We start from the raw sequence: 19,941 nt of genomic DNA on the forward strand, positions 1-19,941 counted from the left end.
ATTTCTGAAGCTGATGCTGAGCATGTAATCCAAGACTATTTGGAAGTGCTCAGACAAGAAGGATTTGTTGTTGATAGAAGTATGGTTCCACCAGCCCCTGTAAACTTGTATAATCCTAAGAGGAAGCCAAAGAGGAAAGCTGAACAAGAAAAACCAGATCTTTTGGCTCAGAAGAAAGTTAAAGTTGAACAATCTATGGCTGAGCAAAGGACTAAGAGGAAGCATGAAGAAACTGCAATCAAGGCTGCTGAGGGAGCTTCTAAAAAGCCTATTGTTGTTGAGGAAGATAGTTCATCTGAAGAATCTGACTCTGAAGATGAGACTGAATCTGATGAAGAGACACTTGCTGAAAGACTTCGTAGAAGACCTGTTCCTATTTCCAAAGATAAAGGTAAGTCTACTAAGTATGTCTTTAATGAAAATGAGATTGGATTAGGTTACACCAAACCACTCAAAACTGTTTTACCAACCTCTGATATTCCAACCTCTGTTAACCCCTTATCTGAACTAGAAAAACATCTGAGCCCTGACCCTCTTAACAATCAAACTTTCACCCAGAAGCCTTCATCACCTCCCAAACCTAAATCACCTCAACCTCAACCTGAAATTCCACCATCTGAACCTCAACCAGATATTCCAAATGTTGAACCAACCTCTCCTATCAAACAACCCTCTCCACTTAGATCTCCTAACACAACTCCTGAACAAATTGCTCCTGAACCAACACCTGACCATAAATCTCCTGAACCATCTCCTGAGCATATTTACCCTGAATCCACTTCTGACATCTCATCATCTGAACCAACCCCTGAACCCCATCCTAATCCAAGTACTGAACATGCTTCTCCTGAGCGTATTCATACTTGTGCCCCCAAGCCTTCAGAGGCAGAAGTTGTTATTATTGACAACCCTGCTAATGAAACACCCAACCTCTCTACCATTCCCAATCCTTCACCATCATCATCCAACCCTTTTGGTAATCTATCCACTCAGATTCATGAAGACTTAGTTAGATTATCTCTGCTTAAGGACAGGTTTCTAGTTTGTCCTTCTGATGTGGACTTGGAAGTCTCAAACATTAAGGCAAGGATTTGCAATGCTTTGGATGGTGCTGCTGAGAAAATTAAGGCTGAGATTGGAAGAAGAGACTTGGATATGATAAGCTTCTTGAGAGATAGTATGGCTAGGGCTGAATTGAAAAGGTTAACCATGTTCAATCATGCTGGATTTGAACTTGCTAAGCTGGAAGAAATTGCTGCTGTTGAACACCGTCTGAATGCTTTCAAAGTCATCTGGATAGACTCCAAGCTGTTTCAGAGTCTTGAAGCTCAGAGGTCTGAGTCTGAAAGGTTAGAAGAAGCTGCTGCAAGAATTGCCCAGTTGGCAAATGAGTTGCAACAAGAGGATATTTCAGAAGATAATGTGCTGGCTTCTCAGAATCAAGAGGATGTGCTGATGATTGACTATCCAGAGGAAGGTGAACCCTCTGATAAAGGCAAGGCACCTATGGTTGAAGAACAAGTACCTTTGGCTGAAGAGCAAGCGCCTGTGATTGAAGATCAAGCTCCTGTTATGGCGGAGCAATTGCAAATATTTCAAGAAGCCCTGAGGGAACAGCAAGAAGGTTTAGAGCGTCAAAGAGCTGCTCAAGAGACATTGGAAACCAAGGTGGATGGTTTAGTTTCCAATGTGGGATCCTTGAATGATAAATTCGACCAACTCTTAGCCTTTCTTAAGAAACCCTAGGATTCTATGCACCATGTTTTTACGTTTTCTTTCTTTATTCTCTGTTTACCCTCTGAACAATCTCTTTTTAGCTATGTTTGATTTTCTTGATTATGTGGTTTGTTATATGTTTTGTTTGTTTTGCTTGTGCTATTTTTTTTGTTTGTTGACTAAGACCATAAGAAAACAAGATGCTTTTTAAAAACGAAATTTTTTTTATTAATGCTCTAACCATGTTGAGTACATTGGTAAAAAGAAAAAGCAAAAGACAACCTAATCCTAATCAGATGGATAAAACTCAGAAGAAATCTCTGATTTCTCCTCAGCATCCTCTGATGAAATTTCAATGGGATCTGGGTTTTGCTCTTGTTCTTCTTCTTCTTGTTCCTCTTCTGGAACATAGCTAGCCAAGAACTCAACATAGTCAGCATCATCTTCATTCTCTTCAGCTTCAGAATCTGATGAGATGATTATTATCTCAGCATCTTGTGGTTTCTTGTTGTCTTCTTTCTTCTTCTCTTCATCTTCGCGTTTTTCGCCTTCTTTCTTTCTCTTAAATTCTGCGATGCGTAAACTAAATCTTTTCATTATTCCTGATTTCTCTTGCTTCACTTGTTTACACTTGTTTTTACGTGAAGAAGGCATGTTAACTCGTTCACTTTTTATAAACCTTTGAGCGCGTTGGTTTTCGTTTTTGACATTAATTCACCTTTGTAACAACCACTCTTTTTCTTTGACTGTCTTGGTTATATAACTTTGTTTTACTTTTTGATAATGACAAAAGGGGGAGTAGTTACGCATTAATTGATATGTTCCAAAACTGAAACCACGCCTTTTATCTCGCTTTTATCTGTTATGTTAAAAGTTGTTACCTTTAAGTTGTTTTACGTATTTCAATGCGGAGACTAAGTTAGTTGAAACTAAAATAAATTTCATAAGTAAGGATAAGTTAAGAGTGCAATTTTAACTTAGCCTTATGAGACTTAGGGGGAGAGCTTGCAAACCTCTCACTCTGAAGAAAGACATGAAATTTGCTTTATTTCAAACCATCTTAATCTTATACTAAATTAAAATATCATGGATAAAACATAAAGTTCAGACTTTATGGAGTATCAATCTTAGGGGGAGCTTGCAAACCTCATAAACCTAAGAGGAACATGATAAGTTAATTTAACAACAATTGTCAATTAATACTTATGTTTGTCATCATCAAAAAGGGGGAGATTGTTGGAACAAAATTGATTTAAAAATGTTTGCCCCTAAATCTATAAAGGTTTTGATGATAACAAAGTATTAATTAACAACTGGAAGGACTAAAAATTTATTTTAAGTGCGCAGATATAAGCATCATATAAGTCCTGAAGTGAAGTTCAGAGGATGTGAATTCAGAAGTTCACAAGCGCTCAGAAGATGTTGGACTTCAGAGGTTACAACGTTCAGAGGATGAAGACCTCAGAACTTCATGTCTGTCTACAAGCTTCATCAAACTCTGAAGATCTCGTTGATAGCTGTGAAGATTCCCTTTTCTAGTCAACTCTTTTACCAATGAAGAAAAGGACCTTTCAAGTCTGATCAGTTCAGCTACCTCTGTTCTGTCTGTCCTAACTTGAGAACGTGGGTCTTCAGTTTTGTTAGCTGATTAAGGAAAATCCACTCTGCAGTAGTCAAAGTAACTGAAACTCTTTCTTAGTTTTGGATACAACCAACTGCATCAAGACAGACTGCTTGACGACAAAAGATTATCAACTCCAACGGTTCTTTTTGCAACGACTCTTTTCTAGTGGTATATATACTAGAAGATTCAGCTACAACATATATACAATTATCAAGATTTGAAAGTGCGTTGAACAAACTCTGAACTCTGTGATATACAAGCTCTGAACCTCTGTCAAGTGTTTTTGCACTTTAGCCAAATACTCTGTACTATTTGTATCTGCTCACCTTAGGTTCATCTAAGAGCATTTGTATATTTTTATATACTTTACTATTTACTTGAGGAAACTTAAGCTTGTGTGCTTAAGTGTGAAACTTAAGCTTGTGTGCTTAAGTGTGAAGTCTTAAGCTTGTGTGCTTGAGCATTGTTGAGAAGTCTCTTGCTTGTGTGCTTGAGCAGGTGTAATCTTGTGTGATTATAGTGAACTCCCTTGGAAGTGCAAGGGGACTGGACTACTCTCGTTTTGTGAGAGGAACCAGTATAAATTGCTTGTGTGATCTCTCTCTCTCTCTTTAACTTGTTATTTATTGTGTTACTTTTCCGCTGCTAACGTAGCTGAGTTAAGAACTTGAAAAAGTTTTAACTTAGCTAAAACACAATTCAACCCCCCCTTCTTGTGTTTTCACACCTTCACATACATATTCTTTTCAGAATCAACCACTTCTTCATTAAGTGGCACAGTTTGATGACTTTCTTTAGACTGAGAGACCCTTCTTCAACCTCAGTAGAATTCTCTTCATCAAATCCTGTTTCTTCATCAGATGAGTCAGATGGGTCAACAGATGTCCCAACATCTTTCACCACAACAGTTTCTTGAACAGGTTTCTGGATAATAGGAACATCAGCCTTAGGTTGGTCCACAGATGTGTCAATGTAACACCCTAACTAATACTACGCGTGCTAATTAAATATATGATACAAATGCATAGCATTAATCAGAGTATTACATTTAAAATATTAAAACACATAACATGCATACTTAACATATATTAATATTGCAGCGGAATCATATAAAACCTGTCCTATTCTTCTATCAAATAAGAGCAAGTTCATATCTCATAAAATAAATACTTTGAAATCATGCATATTCATAATATCCAAAGACATTAGTTCAACAGACTAATCCAAACATGCATAGGTATCACAGTCATAGTAGTAATACAGTCATCCGAATAACAAAATAATTTCGGCATAAGGCTCCTATACATAATTTCGGACATCATAAGCGACAAAAGATGAATCCTAAGGTGGTACAAGTATCAGAGCATCTAGACTAAGACTCGGGTAATCTAGATACTAAACAAAATAGGAGTAGCCTAAAGCTATCCTTTCACCAAAAGAACTAGAAGCAATAAAGCGGCGCGACTAGATATGAGGCTCAAGGTTCTCAACCTGCAACTCTGGACCCCCAAAGGTCCAGCAATTACAAACAACAGAGAGTTAGTTATGAAATTCATACAAGTGCAAAAGTACGCATACTATACACTTAAATAGACAACACATATACTACTCAATTAAATATTTCTATCTAACTTATCCAATATTTTCATACCATCATAGTCATCATAGAATCAAAGATTTATAAATATTCAAATAGTTATAAGTACACGGATCAATTATGTCAAATACCAAACATCTCACATAAGTGCACATATTACCTAATGCAACTAATGCCACATTTATGCAATGCCCCTAGCATTACTAATGCATGCAGTATTTCATCATCATTTATTGGACCAACTGAATCCATATATTTTAGCCACCACTAAAATATCTGCTATACTTTCAACCGCAGCTAAAGTATCTGCTCATCATACAATACGAATGATTGGAATGCTCAAGTATCATTTATCTACATCATCATCAAAGTGGATGCACAATCCAATAGTATTATATTTACGTATTATAGCACTACAACAAAATTGCATTTTAGCTTCAAAAATATTAGCGTCTGCCCCGACGCGGACGCTATTAGCGTCTATTTAGAGTCTGTATGACTGACGCTACTGTCTTTTTATTGTAAATCTTTATTTTAATTAAATAATTATAGATAGCGTCCGCTTTGATAGACACGATTGAGACACTAATAAAAAATAAAATAAAATTCATCTTAGAGTCTACTGGAGCGGACTCTAATAAACAATAAATTAAATAAAAAAAAACTTTTTGTTAAGAGCCAATTTTTTTTCCCAATTTTTCATTTTCCCACTTTTTTTCTTTTCATTCCCTATTTCAGCAATGAGCAATAATATATCATTTGATATATTTTTGCTTCTCTTTCTCAAATACACAAAAAGAAGTGACAAAAAAATACAGAAAAAGAAGAAAACAACCCTAATCCTCCAACAATGGGTAAACGGAATTGAATTCGTCAGAATGGGTGAACCAAATTCGTCTCAACAACCGTAATCCTCCGAATTCGTCCCCGTCGAAGAACAATCCGCTGTGGAAGAAGAAAACCCTTCCATCAACCCTAATCCGTGAAGAACAACCTCAATCACTCCGCCGTTATTATCCATCGTTCTCGTGGTTACAAGGTGAGTAACTTCATCTCTTCAGCTCTCAAAGTCACACTACCAACGATTAAGTGCCTTTCTAATGTTAAGTGTGTTGGTGTTGTATTACTGTCTGTTAAGTAACTTCATCTCTTCATCTTTTTTGCAGTTTTTGCGTACTATTGCTGTTCTTTTGTGTTTCTGGTGCCTTTCTAATGTTAAGTATGTTGGTGTTGTATTATTGTGTGATAAGTGTGTTATTGTGTGTCTGTGTGGGTTTTCAAGCTTCTTCAATCCCTAAACCCTAAAAAAATCCTAAATCTGTGATTCTCATAAGCTTCTCATCGATATTCTTACTCATAAGCTTCAATCCTAAATCTGTGATTCTCACTCACAAGCTCCAATCCCTAAATCTCTCAAGCTACGTTCAGATTCAACATTCAGGCTTCGTTCGAATCCCTAAATCACTCAACCTCTCAAGCTTCGTTGAACCTCTCAAGCTTCGCTGAACCTTCAATCTCCATTCAACTTCGTTCAGCTTCGTTTAACATTCAAAATCATATTCAATCTTCAAAATCCAGGTTCAATTTTACTTCAGATTCAATATTAAGATAGCTCATTGAAATATTCCTTGAAATTGAGGTTCACTTGAATATATGATTTGCTTAATTTTGCTTCAGATTCAATATTGCTTAATTTTGCTTCAGATTCAATATTGCTTAATTTTGCTTCAGGTTCACTTGAAGCCCCTTTACATAGCTCATTGTATGAAACTATGAATAATTAAGCTTCAGATTTTTAAAGTCAATTGAGGTGTTTAACCTTCTGATATGTGGTTTATTTAGCTTGTCATTACTTTGTAATTTTGAAGGATGTGATTTAGAATAAGTTGAGATCAGTATGGTAGCTTTATTGTTGAAAGCTCATAGCAATGCCATCTTTGATAACACTCTAATAAGGCTCTGTTTGGCGAATTTTTTTGGAATGTACAGATTATTTGAATCCATTTCATGCATATGATGAAGGGAATCTTACATGGCTGGTAAGTGATCATTCTGAAGCTTGCAATACGTAGTAATCAGTACTATAATGGCTAATTACCTGCACACAAATGTTGAATCAGTGTTAGATATGTATAATGTAAGTATCAAGGAGGCTGATATTCATTATAGTTTATTTTGAAGATTTTGATGCTGAAAGAAGGTTATCACATGCATTCAAATTAATAGTTAAAGTGTAGATTTTAATAAATTTTGTGCTACTGTTTAGAGTACCTTTGTTCATGTATGATTCAAAAGAAGAGAAGGTTTATTTGAAGAGTTTTATAATTGTTCTGTGAAGTGGTATTCAGTTATGTGACTGTTCTGTTATGTTTTGCTAGTTTGTGACTGTTATTCAGTTCTATTTCAAAATGATTATGGTGTCTTGAAGGTCTTAGAAAGCTTAGTCTTCATAATAATCAAATTAGTGGTTCAATCCCTTCATCATTAGGACTTTTAATCAATCTTAGAGGAGTTCAACTCTTCAATAATAGGTTAAAAGGTTCAATCCCTCCTTCATTAAGTTATTGATATTTTATGTAGAAATTTTTAAAATTACTTACTTACGGATTAGATTACAAGAATGTATATACATATATACACTAATAATGGGTTTAGGGTCCAATAATTGGAACTCTAACACTCCCCTCAAGCTGGAATATATATAGAAACAGAGATGCATCCTTGAGCTTCAGAAACTGTGTTTACTCTTTTACTGTCATTATTGAGATTTATCAGTCTAGTTTTTTATGAGATAAGAAGTAACAAGAGTAAGGTACTGTTTAAACATAATGAATTTGATAAACCTAGTTTTGATCTCAGTCTGATGATATAGAATATTTACCTTCTTTTGATCATTGTTTATTATTTACTAAAATGAATGATATGTTATAAAGAATCCACATAATTTTTTGAAACTATGTCATGTTGCAAGAAATTAGGATTTTGATGTTTTGAAGTTTTGATTATATGAATGTGAATGAGTTAGAAAAGAGAAGTATAACATGTTTCATACTTTCATCTGTTAATACTTAATACTAGCCTGTGTCATTTAATACAAAGATCAAACTTATGGATATTATGAGGCTATACAAACTTACTAGATAGGAAGAAGAATAAGATAGTATTTTGACAAATTCTGCTGACAACGTTCTAACAATCTTGATGTGAAATCTTCTTCCGTCAGGTTCTCTTACTTTTATCGTGCCTCAATGGATTATATAGTATAATGTGGGAAGCAGCCTGACTTACTGCATCTTCTTCCGTCAGGTTCTCTATACTAATTGATTATTCATTGAATCCTTTAAACCTCTTTATCTCAATATAATCTTACTTAACATAACATATTAACATATAATTTTGAAATCATGGACACAAAAAAGTCAACATATAACAAGCTTGTTAAGTTGTTAGCTTAATGGTAAAATTGGTTGTATTGTAATCCCTCTTGTTTAAGTTCTATCTGTTCACTTTTTGTTTGAATTGCATTTGTTCCAAGACCTTGGCAAAAGTTGTAAATTTCTTTCATAGATCTCTTGTCAAGCTGGGAAAATATGAATACATATTTGCATCGGTCGTTTATCATATACTCCTATGTTTCTTCTTTTGATTTTGATTTGTCAATTGTCTATCTTTGTGCCGGTGATCACATGCTTAATTTACTCTATTTCATATACCTCTATCTTAGCAACCATACTTAAGTCCATTCAATTTGTTAGGAGAGCCAAAAGATGATTCTTTAAGACTTAAAATTGATTTTGATGTGTTTAGTGTTTCTAATAGTGATTAGAATTGATTCTACATGTGATTTTGTCTCTAAATGTGATTTTTACACTTAAATTTATTCACTTTCATGTGAATGTATCTTAATAGGGTTCGAACCAGAGAATATAAATTTTGTTGGTAATTAGTTTAATTTTGTTGGAGGCCTTGCCGTGTGTTTTGTCTTTGGAAAAGGATGCAGTTTTTTAATACAGAGTGTTGTTTTCTCTTCTTGAATGGATGGCAATTTACTTAAGGATGGACTTCCATCTTATGCCCTTTGGCTTTTCATTTACGATGTAGTTTATTTATCCTATTGTTTTAGATCAATTTTTAGAGCAAGTACTGATGCGGTTTTGATAGGTGCTTAGGACTATTTTGGTGGGTTATATATTAGTGGGTTATATTTTGATAGGTGCTTAGGACTATTTTGATGGGTTATATATTTTGTGGGATATTTTGGTGGATTATTTATTAGTGGATTATATTTTCATGGATGTAGACCTTTTTTGTTGACATTATATATGGTTATATGGTATAAATAGAAGGTCCAGTAAAAAACTATTTAATTTATAATTTAGTTGCATTAATATTAATTGTTTGTTGATTTTCCATCAGCTACAATGCTATATTTGAAAAAAAAAATAAAAATGTTTGCGTCTGCTTTTAGTTGACACTATATTATTCAAAAATTAATTTATAGCATCTAAAACAAGCAGACGCTAAGATTAGCGTCTGCTAGCGTCTGCTTTTAGTTGACACTATATTATTCAAAAACTAATTCATAGCATCTAACAAAAGCAGACGCTAATATTAGCCAATAGCGTCCGCCGTATATTCAAGTCACTAGCTTCAGCTTTGCGTTTAAAAAGACAGACGCTAAAGTAGCGTCTGCTGGACGCAACTGCTAGCTTCAGGCAATTAAGTGTCCGCCACGACACAGACTCTAGGTAGACGCTAAACCCTTGTAGCCTCCGTTTTTTGGTATTTAGCGTCTGTTTTAGGCGGACGCTCCAAAGCAGTTTTCTTGTAGTGTAGAACACAATTCACATCATCACTAAATAAATGAATTGTTCATCTCTCATTAAAGGAAAATAATACACAAACATATACATGGTAATTTACTTATAAACGTCAGTTCAAAACCATGTAAGTATGCCCAAACTAAGTCTTCAATAATAACAATTAATTTGATCCACTTAAGCATACGAACCTTATTAAATTATATATAGAAAGTATGCAATTTTTAAGTGAACTGTATAAACCAAGCTTCATCTCATAAAATGGGTTCCGGAATCGGAATCTACGCGAAAAAACTGTGAAAAATAGGTTCCGGATAAAAAAAGTCAACAAAAGTCAAAAGTCAAAAGTCAAAGTCAACACAAAAAGTCAACGCGGCCATAAACTACATAATTTTGCAGAAAACGCGAATTGGCTTCAGGAACTTATTTCAGAAGTGCTTATTTGCTCAAAAACAACTTATTTCGCACAGAAAGATTATACCAAACATGGGTCAAGTTTACATAAGTTCAAAAGCACTTAAAAATAGCTTATTAACCTCAAAATCACTTAAATTCATCAAATTGACACTTTTGAACCAAAACTCTTGAAAATCATGTAAAAATCAACAACAACAACATCAAGTGATCATTTTTCACAGATTAAATCATACAACTAACATCAATGAATATGTAGATTCATATAACAATCACCAAAACTTCATAAAAAAAATTATATTTCCATCAACCCAACCCAAACCTAGAGATGAGAGAGTTTGGGAATGGAGAAGGATTCCTTCTCCCCTCTCTTGAATCATCTCTCATAAATTTAACAACTACTCTCTTACCTTATCAAAGTTGGAATCTTTACTCCTTCTTCTTCAATTTCCAAGTTCTCCTTCTACTCTTGATCTTGTCTCTAAAACTCTTCTTTTCTACTTTCTCTTTCTACCTCTCTTTCTCTCTTTATTTTTATGACTAAAAACCTAATTATACTACTAATTCTTTCTAACCAAAATTTTACTACATTACTACACAATTAGTCAATTACCATTTTCTTCTTATATTTTACTAATAACATGGTTATTTTACATTTTAGGCCCAATAACACTCAAGATTCATTAATTCTCATAATTAATTAATTATCTCACTTATAATTAGTCTAACCTCTCACAATTAACTAATAATCTATTAATGACCAAAATATTTTTAATCATACTAAAAACATAATTAATCACATAATAATCGAAATAAAATAATAATAACTAATAATTCAAAAAAAACGGTCGTTACAACTCTACCCCCCTTAAAAAGGATTTTCGCCCTCGAAAATTACCTAGAAACAATTCCGGGTAAGACTTCTTCATGTCATCCTCAAGCTCCCATGTTGCACTCTCACCTGCCGGTCCTCCCCAAACAACTTTGACCGATGCAATTTCCTTATTCCTTAACTTTTTCACTTGTCTTCCTTAAATCCGCAAAGGTATTGTCTCAACCGTCAGATTCTCTCTCACTTTGACATCATCTACTTCTATTACATGAGTCAGATCCAGGACATACTTCCGTAATTGCGATACATGAAAAACATTGTGTAGATTTGATAATGATGGCGGTAAAGCAATCCGATAAGCCACTTTTCCCACTCTTCCAAGAATCTGATAAGGTCCAATAAATCTTGGTGTCAACTTTCTCGACCTCAAAACACGTCCAATACCAGTAGTAGGTGAAACTCTCAAGAAAACATGATCTCCTTCGTTAAACTCTACATTCTTCCTCTTCTTGTCGTGATAGCTCTTTTGTCTACTTTGAGATGCCTTCATCTTTTCTTGTATCATCTTAATCTTTCTCCCGATTCATGCCAACACAACGGTGTTCGACACCTTCTACCATACAAAGCTTCTAAAGGTGTCATTCCAATACTTGCATGAAAACTATTATTATATGTGAATTCAATCAAAGATAGCCAGGAATCCCAACTTCCTCCATTTTCTAGCACACAAGCTCTCAACAAATCTTCTAAAGATTGAATGGTTCTTTCCGATTGACCATCCGTCTGAGGGTGATACGCCGAACTCATTCTCAACTTAGTACCAACGGCTTCTTGTAAACTCTCCCAAAATCTAGATGTAAATCTCGGGTCTCTATCTGACACTATACTCGAAGGTACACCATGCAGTCTCACAATCTGATCAACATACATTTCAGCTATAGCTTAGGAATCGAGGTTCCCGTCTTAAAAGCAATAAAATGTGTAGACTTAGTCAACCTATCGACAATCACCCATATCGAATCATTTCCCTTCACGGTCCTTGGCAAACCACTTATAAAATCCATTGCAATGCTATCCCATTTCCACTCTGGTACAAACATAGGTTGTAATAATCCAGAAGGTTTCTGATGTTCCACTTTGGATTTCTGACAAATCAAACAAGCATAAACAAACTCGGCAATCTCTTTCTTCATACTTGGCCACCAAAACAACTTTTTCAAATCTTGGTACATCTTTGTAGCTCCGGGATGAATACTTAACCCACTCCGATGTCCTTCCTCTAGAATTCTATTTTTCAACTCAGGTATGTCAGGTACACATATCCTTTCCCGAAATCTTATAATCCCATTCTCATCAACCTTGAAATCAACTTCTTTGCCTTGATTAATCAATACCAGACGATCCACTAAACTCAAATCTTCTTTTTGACCATTCTTCACTTCAACAAGAAAATCATTAGTAAGCTTCAACATCCCCAACTTGACACTACTTGGTGTTGTTTCACAAACCAAACTGAGGTCTCTAAACTGTTCGATCAAATCTAATTCCTTTGCCATCAGGGTTGACATGTACAAAGATTTTCTACTTAAAGCATCTGCTACGACGTTCGCTTTACCTGGATGATAACTTAATTCGAAGTCGTAGTCCTTCAAAAATTCCAACCAACGTCTCTGCCTCATGTTCAACTCCTTTTGATCAAATAAATACTTTAAACTTTTATGATCGCTAAAAACCTCAAATCTAGAACCATAAAGATAGTGCCTCCAAATCTTCAAAACAAACACCACAGCGGCTAGCTCAAGATCATGTGTCGGGTAGTTCTTCTCATGTACTTTCAACTGTCTAGAAGCATAAGCAACCACTTGCCCATTCTGCATAAGAACTCCTCCTAACCCCATCAACGAAGCATCACAATAAACAACAAACGGTTCATTCGGCTTTGGCAAAATTAAAACTGGTGCAGTAGTCAACCTTCTCTTCAACTCTTGGAAACTTTTCTCACAAGTATCGTCCCATACGAAAGCTCGAGCTTTCCGAGTCAATTGGGTTAACGGTAAAGCTAACTTTGAAAAGCCCTCAATAAACCTCCGGTAATATCCGGCCAAACCAAGAAAGCTCCTTATCTCAAAAACTGACTCTGGAGTTCCCCACTTCAAAACAGCATCAATCTTAGAAGGATCAACTGATATTCCTCCACTTGATATGACATGTCCAAGAAAACTCACTTTTTTTAGCCAAAAATCACACTTCGACAACTTCGCATAAAGCTTCTTTTCTTGCAACGTCTTCAACACAATTCTCAAGTGTTCGGCATGTTCTTCTTCTGTTTTTGAGTAAACCAAAATATCATCGATGAATACCACAACAAATCTATCCAAATATGGATGAAATATTCGATTCATATATTCCATGAAAACACCTGGCGCGTTGGTTACACCAAATGGCATAACTGAGTACTCATAATGGCCGTATGTCGTTCGAAAAGCTGTCTTCGGAATATCCTCCGCTTTAACCCGAATCTGGTGATACCCCGATCTTAAGTCGATCTTACTGAACACACAAGCACCCACTAATTGATCCATCAAGTCATCTATCCTCGGCAACGGATACTTATTTTTGATTGTCACTTTGTTCAACTGTCGATAATCTATGCATAGCCTCATGCTTCCATCCTTCTTCTTTACCAAAAGTACCGGTGCACCCCAAGGTGATACACTGGGTCTAATAAATTTCTTTTCCAAAAGCTCCTCCAACTGTTTCTTTAATTGCTCTAACTCTGATGCTGACATTCTATACGACGCCATAGATATCGGACTAGTACCAGGCACTACTTCAATACTAAACTCAACCTCCCTCTCAGGTGGTAAATGTGATACATCTTCAGGAAAAACGTCCGGGAAATCACAAACAACAGGTAATTGACTCACTTCTGACTCCCCTACTAGCTTTAGTGAGGCAATCATGACAAACATTTCTGCGTGCTCCTTCAAGGATCTAATCACTTCACTGCTACCCATAAGGTTTGGTTTCGGACTCTCATCCGGTTTAGGGAAAATTACTGTCTTAGTACAACAGTTAATATGAACTCGATTAAACTCAAGCCAATTCATACCAAAAATCACGTCCACGTTACTCAAAGGAATACATACAAGGTCCATACCAAAATGTCTACCGAAAACAGTTACCCGACAGTTAACACATACAAGCTTAGTCGTAACCGAATCACTAGCCGGCGTTTCTATTACCATGCATTTCGACATAACAGTAGTTTCTAGATTAAGACGCTTCATACACCAGATAGAAATAAAGGAATGTGTAGCTCCAGTATCAATGATGGCACGTAAAGGAGTATCATGAATGAAACACGTACCTCTGATAAGGTTATCTGTCACATTCGCGTCACCACCATCCAAAGCAAAGACCTTTCCACCATTCTTCTTAGGCTTCTTACATTCCGGGCTCTTGTGACCTTCTTCATTGCAGTTAAAGCATACAACATTTTTCTTGCACTCAAAAGATTTGTAACCAAATCCTCCACACCTATAGCACTTAACTTTCTCCTTATCATAATTCTCAGCAGTTTTCTTTCCACTACTTTCACCTTTCCTTTTTCCCTTGTTGTCATAAGGTTTCCAACGGTTCCCATCCTTGCCTTTCTTTTCATTAGCCATCTTGTAGTGATTCGCTCTAGCTTTTCCATCTTCATCACATATACGACTCTTGTTTACCAATGTTGGAAAGTCTCTAATCTCAGAAAATCCGATCAAATGCTTAATCTCAGGCCTCAAACCACTCTCAAACTTCACACACTTATCATGCTCAGCCTCAACAGTGTTGTAGTGTGGTGCGAACCTACACAAGGATTGAAACTTGACGGCATACTCTGCAACAGACATGTTACCTTGTTTCAACTCCATAAACTCAATCACTTTTCTATTCTTCACATCAGCTGGAAAATACTTGATCAAAAATTCTCTCTTGAACATTGCCCAAGTAACCACAACACCTCCAACTCCAAGTCTCTGACTTGCATTATCCCACCAATGGTCGGCTTCTTCTCTTAGCATATAAGTACCCAAAACAACTTTCTGTTCCTCAGTGCATCTCATGACCTTAAATATCCTCTCAACATCCTCTAACCACTTCTGAGATCCCTCTGGATCGTATCCTCCAGCAAAAGTAGGTGGTTGATTCTTCAAGAATCTCTCGAGCCTTAACTCATCTTCATTACCTGTTCGGTTCTCTTGTGCTACTCTTTCCGCAGTCCGGTTGTATGCATCCTGTGCAATGGCATTGGCCATATTAGCCAAGGCATCCACAATCATCCTCTTAGACATCTTCCTGTACAATCAACCATCCAAACAACCATTAGAACTAAAAGCATGAACAGTGTTTCCTACACTTGTTACACACAAAGATGTTCTAAGCCTACTTGATCCGAGATGGATCGACCTTGCTCTGATACTACTATTGTAACACCCTAACTAATACTACGCGCGCTAATTAAATATATGATACAAATGCATAGCATTAATCAGAGTATTACATTTAAAATATTAAAACACATAACATGCATACTTAACATATATTAATATTGCAGCGGAATCATATAAAACCTGTCCTATTCTTCTATCAAATAAGAGCAAGTTCATATCTCATAAAATAAATACTTTGAAATCATGCATATTCATAATATCCAAAGACATTAGTTCAACAGACTAATCCAAACATGCATAGGTATCACAGTCATAGTAGTAATACAGTCATCCGAATAACAAAATAATTTCGGCATAAGGCTCCTATACATAATTTCGGACATCATAAGCGACAAAAGATGAATCCTAAGGTGGTACAAGTATCAGAGCATCTAGACTAAGACTCGGGTAATCTAGATACTAAACAAAATAGGAGTAGCCTAAAGCTATCCTCTCACCAAAAGAACTAGAAGCAATAAAGCGGCGCGACTAGATATGAGGCTCAAGGTTCTCAACCTGCAACTCTGGACCCCCAAAGGTCCAGCAATTACAAACAACAGAGAGTTAGTTATGAAATTCATACAAGTGCAAAAGTACGCATACTATACACTTAAATAGACAACACATATACTACTCAATTAAATATTTCTATCTAACTTATCCAATATTTTCATACCATCATAGTCATCATAGAATCAAAGATTTATAAATATTCAAATAGTTATAAGTACACGGATCAATTATGTCAAATACCAAACATCTCCCATAAGTGCACATATTACCTAATGCAACTAATGCCACATTTATGCAATGCCCCTAGCATTACTAATGCATGCAGTATTTCATCATCATTTATTGGACCAACTGAATCCATATATTTTAGCCACCACTAAAATATCTGCTATACTTTCAACCGCAGCTAAAGTATCTGCTCATCATACAATACGAATGATTGGAATGCTCAAGTATCATTTATCTACATCATCATCAAAGTGGATGCACAATCCAATAGTATTATATTTACGTATTATAGAACACAATTCACATCATCACTAAATAAATGAATTGTTCATCTCTCATTAAAGGAAAATAATACACAAACATATACATGGTAATTTACTTATAAACGTCAGTTCAAAACCATGTAAGTATGCCCAAACTAAGTCTTCAATAATAACAATTAATTTGATCCACTTAAGCATACGAACCTTATTAAATTATATATAGAAAGTATGCAATTTTTAAGTGAACTGTATAAACCAAGCTTCATCTCATAAAATGGGTTCCGGAATCGGAATCTACGCGAAAAAACTGTGAAAAATAGGTTCCGGATAAAAAAAGTCAACAAAAGTCAAAAGTCAAAAGTCAAAGTCAACACAAAAAGTCAACGCGGCCATAAACTACATAATTTTGCAGAAAACGCGAATTGGCTTCAGGAACTTATTTCAGAAGTGCTTATTTGCTCAAAAACAACTTATTTCGCACAGAAAGATTATACCAAACATGGGTCAAGTTTACATAAGTTCAAAAGCACTTAAAAATAGCTTATTAACCTCAAAATCACTTAAATTCATCAAATTGACACTTTTGAACCAAAACTCTTGAAAATCATGTAAAAATCAACAACAACAACATCAAGTGATCATTTTTCACAGATTAAATCATACAACTAACATCAATGAATATGTAGATTCATATAACAATCACCAAAACTTCATAAAAAAAATTATATTTCCATCAACCCAACCCAAACCTAGAGATGAGAGAGTTTGGGAATGGAGAAGGATTCCTTCTCCCCTCTCTTGAATCATCTCTCATAAATTTAACAACTACTCTCTTACCTTATCAAAGTTGGAATCTTTACTCCTTCTTCTTCAATTTCCAAGTTCTCCTTCTACTCTTGATCTTGTCTCTAAAACTCTTCTTTTCTACTTTCTCTTTCTACCTCTCTTTCTACCTCTCTTTCTCTCTTTATTTTTATGACTAAAAACCTAATTATACTACTAATTCTTTCTAACCAAAATTTTACTACATTACTACACAATTAGTCAATTACCATTTTCTTCTTATATTTTACTAATAACATGGTTATTTTACATTTTAGGCCCAATAACACTCAAGATTCATTAATTCTCATAATTAATTAATTATCTAACTTATAATTAGTCTAACCTCTCACAATTAACTAATAATCTATTAATGACCAAAATATTTTTAATCATACCAAAAACATAATTAATCACATAATAATCGAAATAAAATAATAATAACTAATAATTAAAAAAAAACGGTCGTTACAGTCAACGTCTGTCACAACATCCTTTTCAGGAACAGTTTGTTTTGATTTATCAACAACAGAACCAATAGCATCTTTTGTCTGAGATACATCAGCAACAAGAACATCTATAATTGTGTTTGTGGAATCAGCAACGCTCACACCAGCAGAGATAATAATGTCAGGAACTAGCAATACTTCTCATAGCTTCTTTCTCCTTTAAAGCACAAAGGGAGAAATAAACTCTCATATACTGAAGAAGATAAATTCTCATACATCAGAGAAAAATTAATTCTCAAAAATCAGATCAGGACGTGTAGACATCATGGGTGACATCATAGCATAACATATTTTGTGAGAACATAAAGCTAGAGGTTACAAAAGAAGATCTGAAACTGTCACATATAGTAGTAGTAATCACATTTAAGTATCACATATCTGACCATTATCACATCTGATCACAACACATTTGAACACATATAGTATTCTCAGCAGAATGCACATCCACAAAAATAGTCATAACATGACCAGATCTTTTTCAGTCATACTTTGAGCAATAGCTTGGTTACGTGAAAGATCATCAAGATCAGTTTCTTCCACCACAGTCTAAACTTCAATACTCCAAACCACCATCAGGTTTAAGACTCTCAGAACCATATTAGCATCAGTTTGGGGAATTGTAGAACAAGTTTCAACAACACGAACAGGTTGGTCCAAGATGTTTCAACATCTGATGTGACATCAGACTCAGGTGAGGTTTCTTTAGGGGACACAACCACAACTTTAGTGGGGAATAACAAAGTGACAGAATCAACAACTTTGAAAGATGACACATGAACAAATTTTAAAAAAATGTCATCAACAACCACAACTTTCATACTAGACTGACCTATGGTTTTAAGAGATCTTGGTCTATCTAGAATTACAATTTCAGAGGCAGATCTCACAGATGTTTCAACACTACCCACAACATTTGAACTGACAAAAACCTTTAACAGAGGTAACAACATTTAATTCAACATTAGGGGTGACAACTGAATCAATGAGATTATCAAAACGAGTTTGGTAGGTTTATTAACATCATCAAAAAACATAGATAGACTTTTCTAGGACCTTTTGAGAGATAAGATTAACCTGGATAATGGATTTAGAAATAGGTTTCCTAGATGATGCACATTTTGTTCACCAAACTTAAGGTGTGAAAACACAAGAGGGGGGGGGGGGGTTTGAATTGTGTTTTAGCCAAGTTAAAACTTTTTCGAAGTTATTAACTTAGCTACGTTAGCAGCGGATAAACAACACAAAAATAACGAGATCAGAGAGAGAGAGAAAGCACACAAGCAATTTATACTGGTTCCTCTCACAAAACGAGAGTAGTCCAGTCCCCTTGCACTTCCAACGGATTTCACTATAATCACACAAGATTATAAATGCTCAAGCACACAAGCAAGAGACTTCACCACTATGCTTAAGCACACAAGCTTAAGACTTCTCACTTAAGCACACAAGCTTAAGACTTCTCAAACTAATAGAGTTAATAAAGTTGTTGAATGAATACAACTGCTCTTAAGAGAACCTTAATAAACAAATACAGTGAGTACAAAGTATTTGAACTAAGAGTTAAAAACACTAGTTCAGAGGTTCAGAGCTTGTATTCGCAAATATGAATTGTTCGAGCGCGTGTGTAATAATTTTTTATTTTTGCAAGCTGATTCTTCTAGTATATATAGGACTAAGAAAGAGTCGTTGCAAAGATGACCGTTGATGAAGATAACCATTTGTCTTCAAGCAACTTGTCTTGATGCAGTTTGGTCGTTTCCAAAACAGAGTAAGAGTTTCAGTAACTTTGACCATGTGCAGAGAAGACTTTCCTTATTCAGCTAAGAAGTCTGATAACCCACGTTCTCCATTGTGGACAGACAAAATGTAAGTAGCTGTTCTGATCAAGATTGAAAAGTCCTTTTCTTCATTGGTAGGAGAGTTGACCTTCAAAAGCGAATCTTCACACACTCCAAGATGTACTTCAGAGTTTGATGAACCTCAGACTTTTAGGAAGTGCTGATGTCTTCATCCTCTGATGCATGTAACTTCTGAAGATTCTTAACTTCTGAGATTTTGCGAAACTCTGAGGACTTGTCTTCTGAGCTTTCTTCAGAGCTTATCTGAGACTAAGTTCTGCACACTTAAA

At 35.3% G+C, this 19,941-nt stretch overlaps 1 protein-coding gene and 1 long non-coding RNA gene across 2 annotated transcripts; one reads left to right on the forward strand and one right to left on the reverse strand.

Moving 5' to 3' along the window:
• Window positions 1-4,491: 4,491 nt before the first annotated feature.
• Window positions 4,492-17,430, reverse strand: LOC123882913. Its single transcript, XM_045931566.1, has 4 exons — window positions 17,320-17,430; window positions 15,937-16,002; window positions 14,374-15,344; window positions 4,492-4,839 (listed from the first exon to the last, which is right to left on the reverse strand). Exons 3-4 carry the CDS (start codon window positions 15,338-15,340, stop codon window positions 4,805-4,807), a joined length of 1,002 nt encoding a protein of 333 aa, XP_045787522.1. The 5' UTR covers window positions 15,341-15,344; window positions 15,937-16,002; window positions 17,320-17,430; the 3' UTR covers window positions 4,492-4,804.
• LOC123882914 lies at window positions 5,725-9,309 on the forward strand. The gene is made up of 3 exons (XR_006800023.1): window positions 5,725-5,976; window positions 6,927-8,243; window positions 8,901-9,309. It is a non-coding gene; the product is annotated as an uncharacterized LOC123882914 (long non-coding RNA).
• Window positions 17,431-19,941: the final 2,511 nt, after the last annotated feature.

This window comes from Trifolium pratense, linkage group LG5, assembly GCF_020283565.1.
Source record: "Trifolium pratense cultivar HEN17-A07 linkage group LG5, ARS_RC_1.1, whole genome shotgun sequence".
NCBI classification, from domain to species: domain Eukaryota; kingdom Viridiplantae; phylum Streptophyta; class Magnoliopsida; order Fabales; family Fabaceae; genus Trifolium; species Trifolium pratense.

What these genes read in the sequence shown, in the direction of transcription:
- LOC123882913 (XM_045931566.1), bottom strand. Translation starts at nt 15,340, where the DNA reads ATGTCTAAGAGGATGATTGTGGATGCCTTGGCTAATATGGCCAATGCC. An exon ending in GACAGATAACCTTATCAGAG is followed by an intron (nt 4,840 to 14,373) that starts GTACGTGTTTCA and finishes TTGGGGGTCCAG; the next exon opens with AGTTGCAGGTTGAGAACCTT.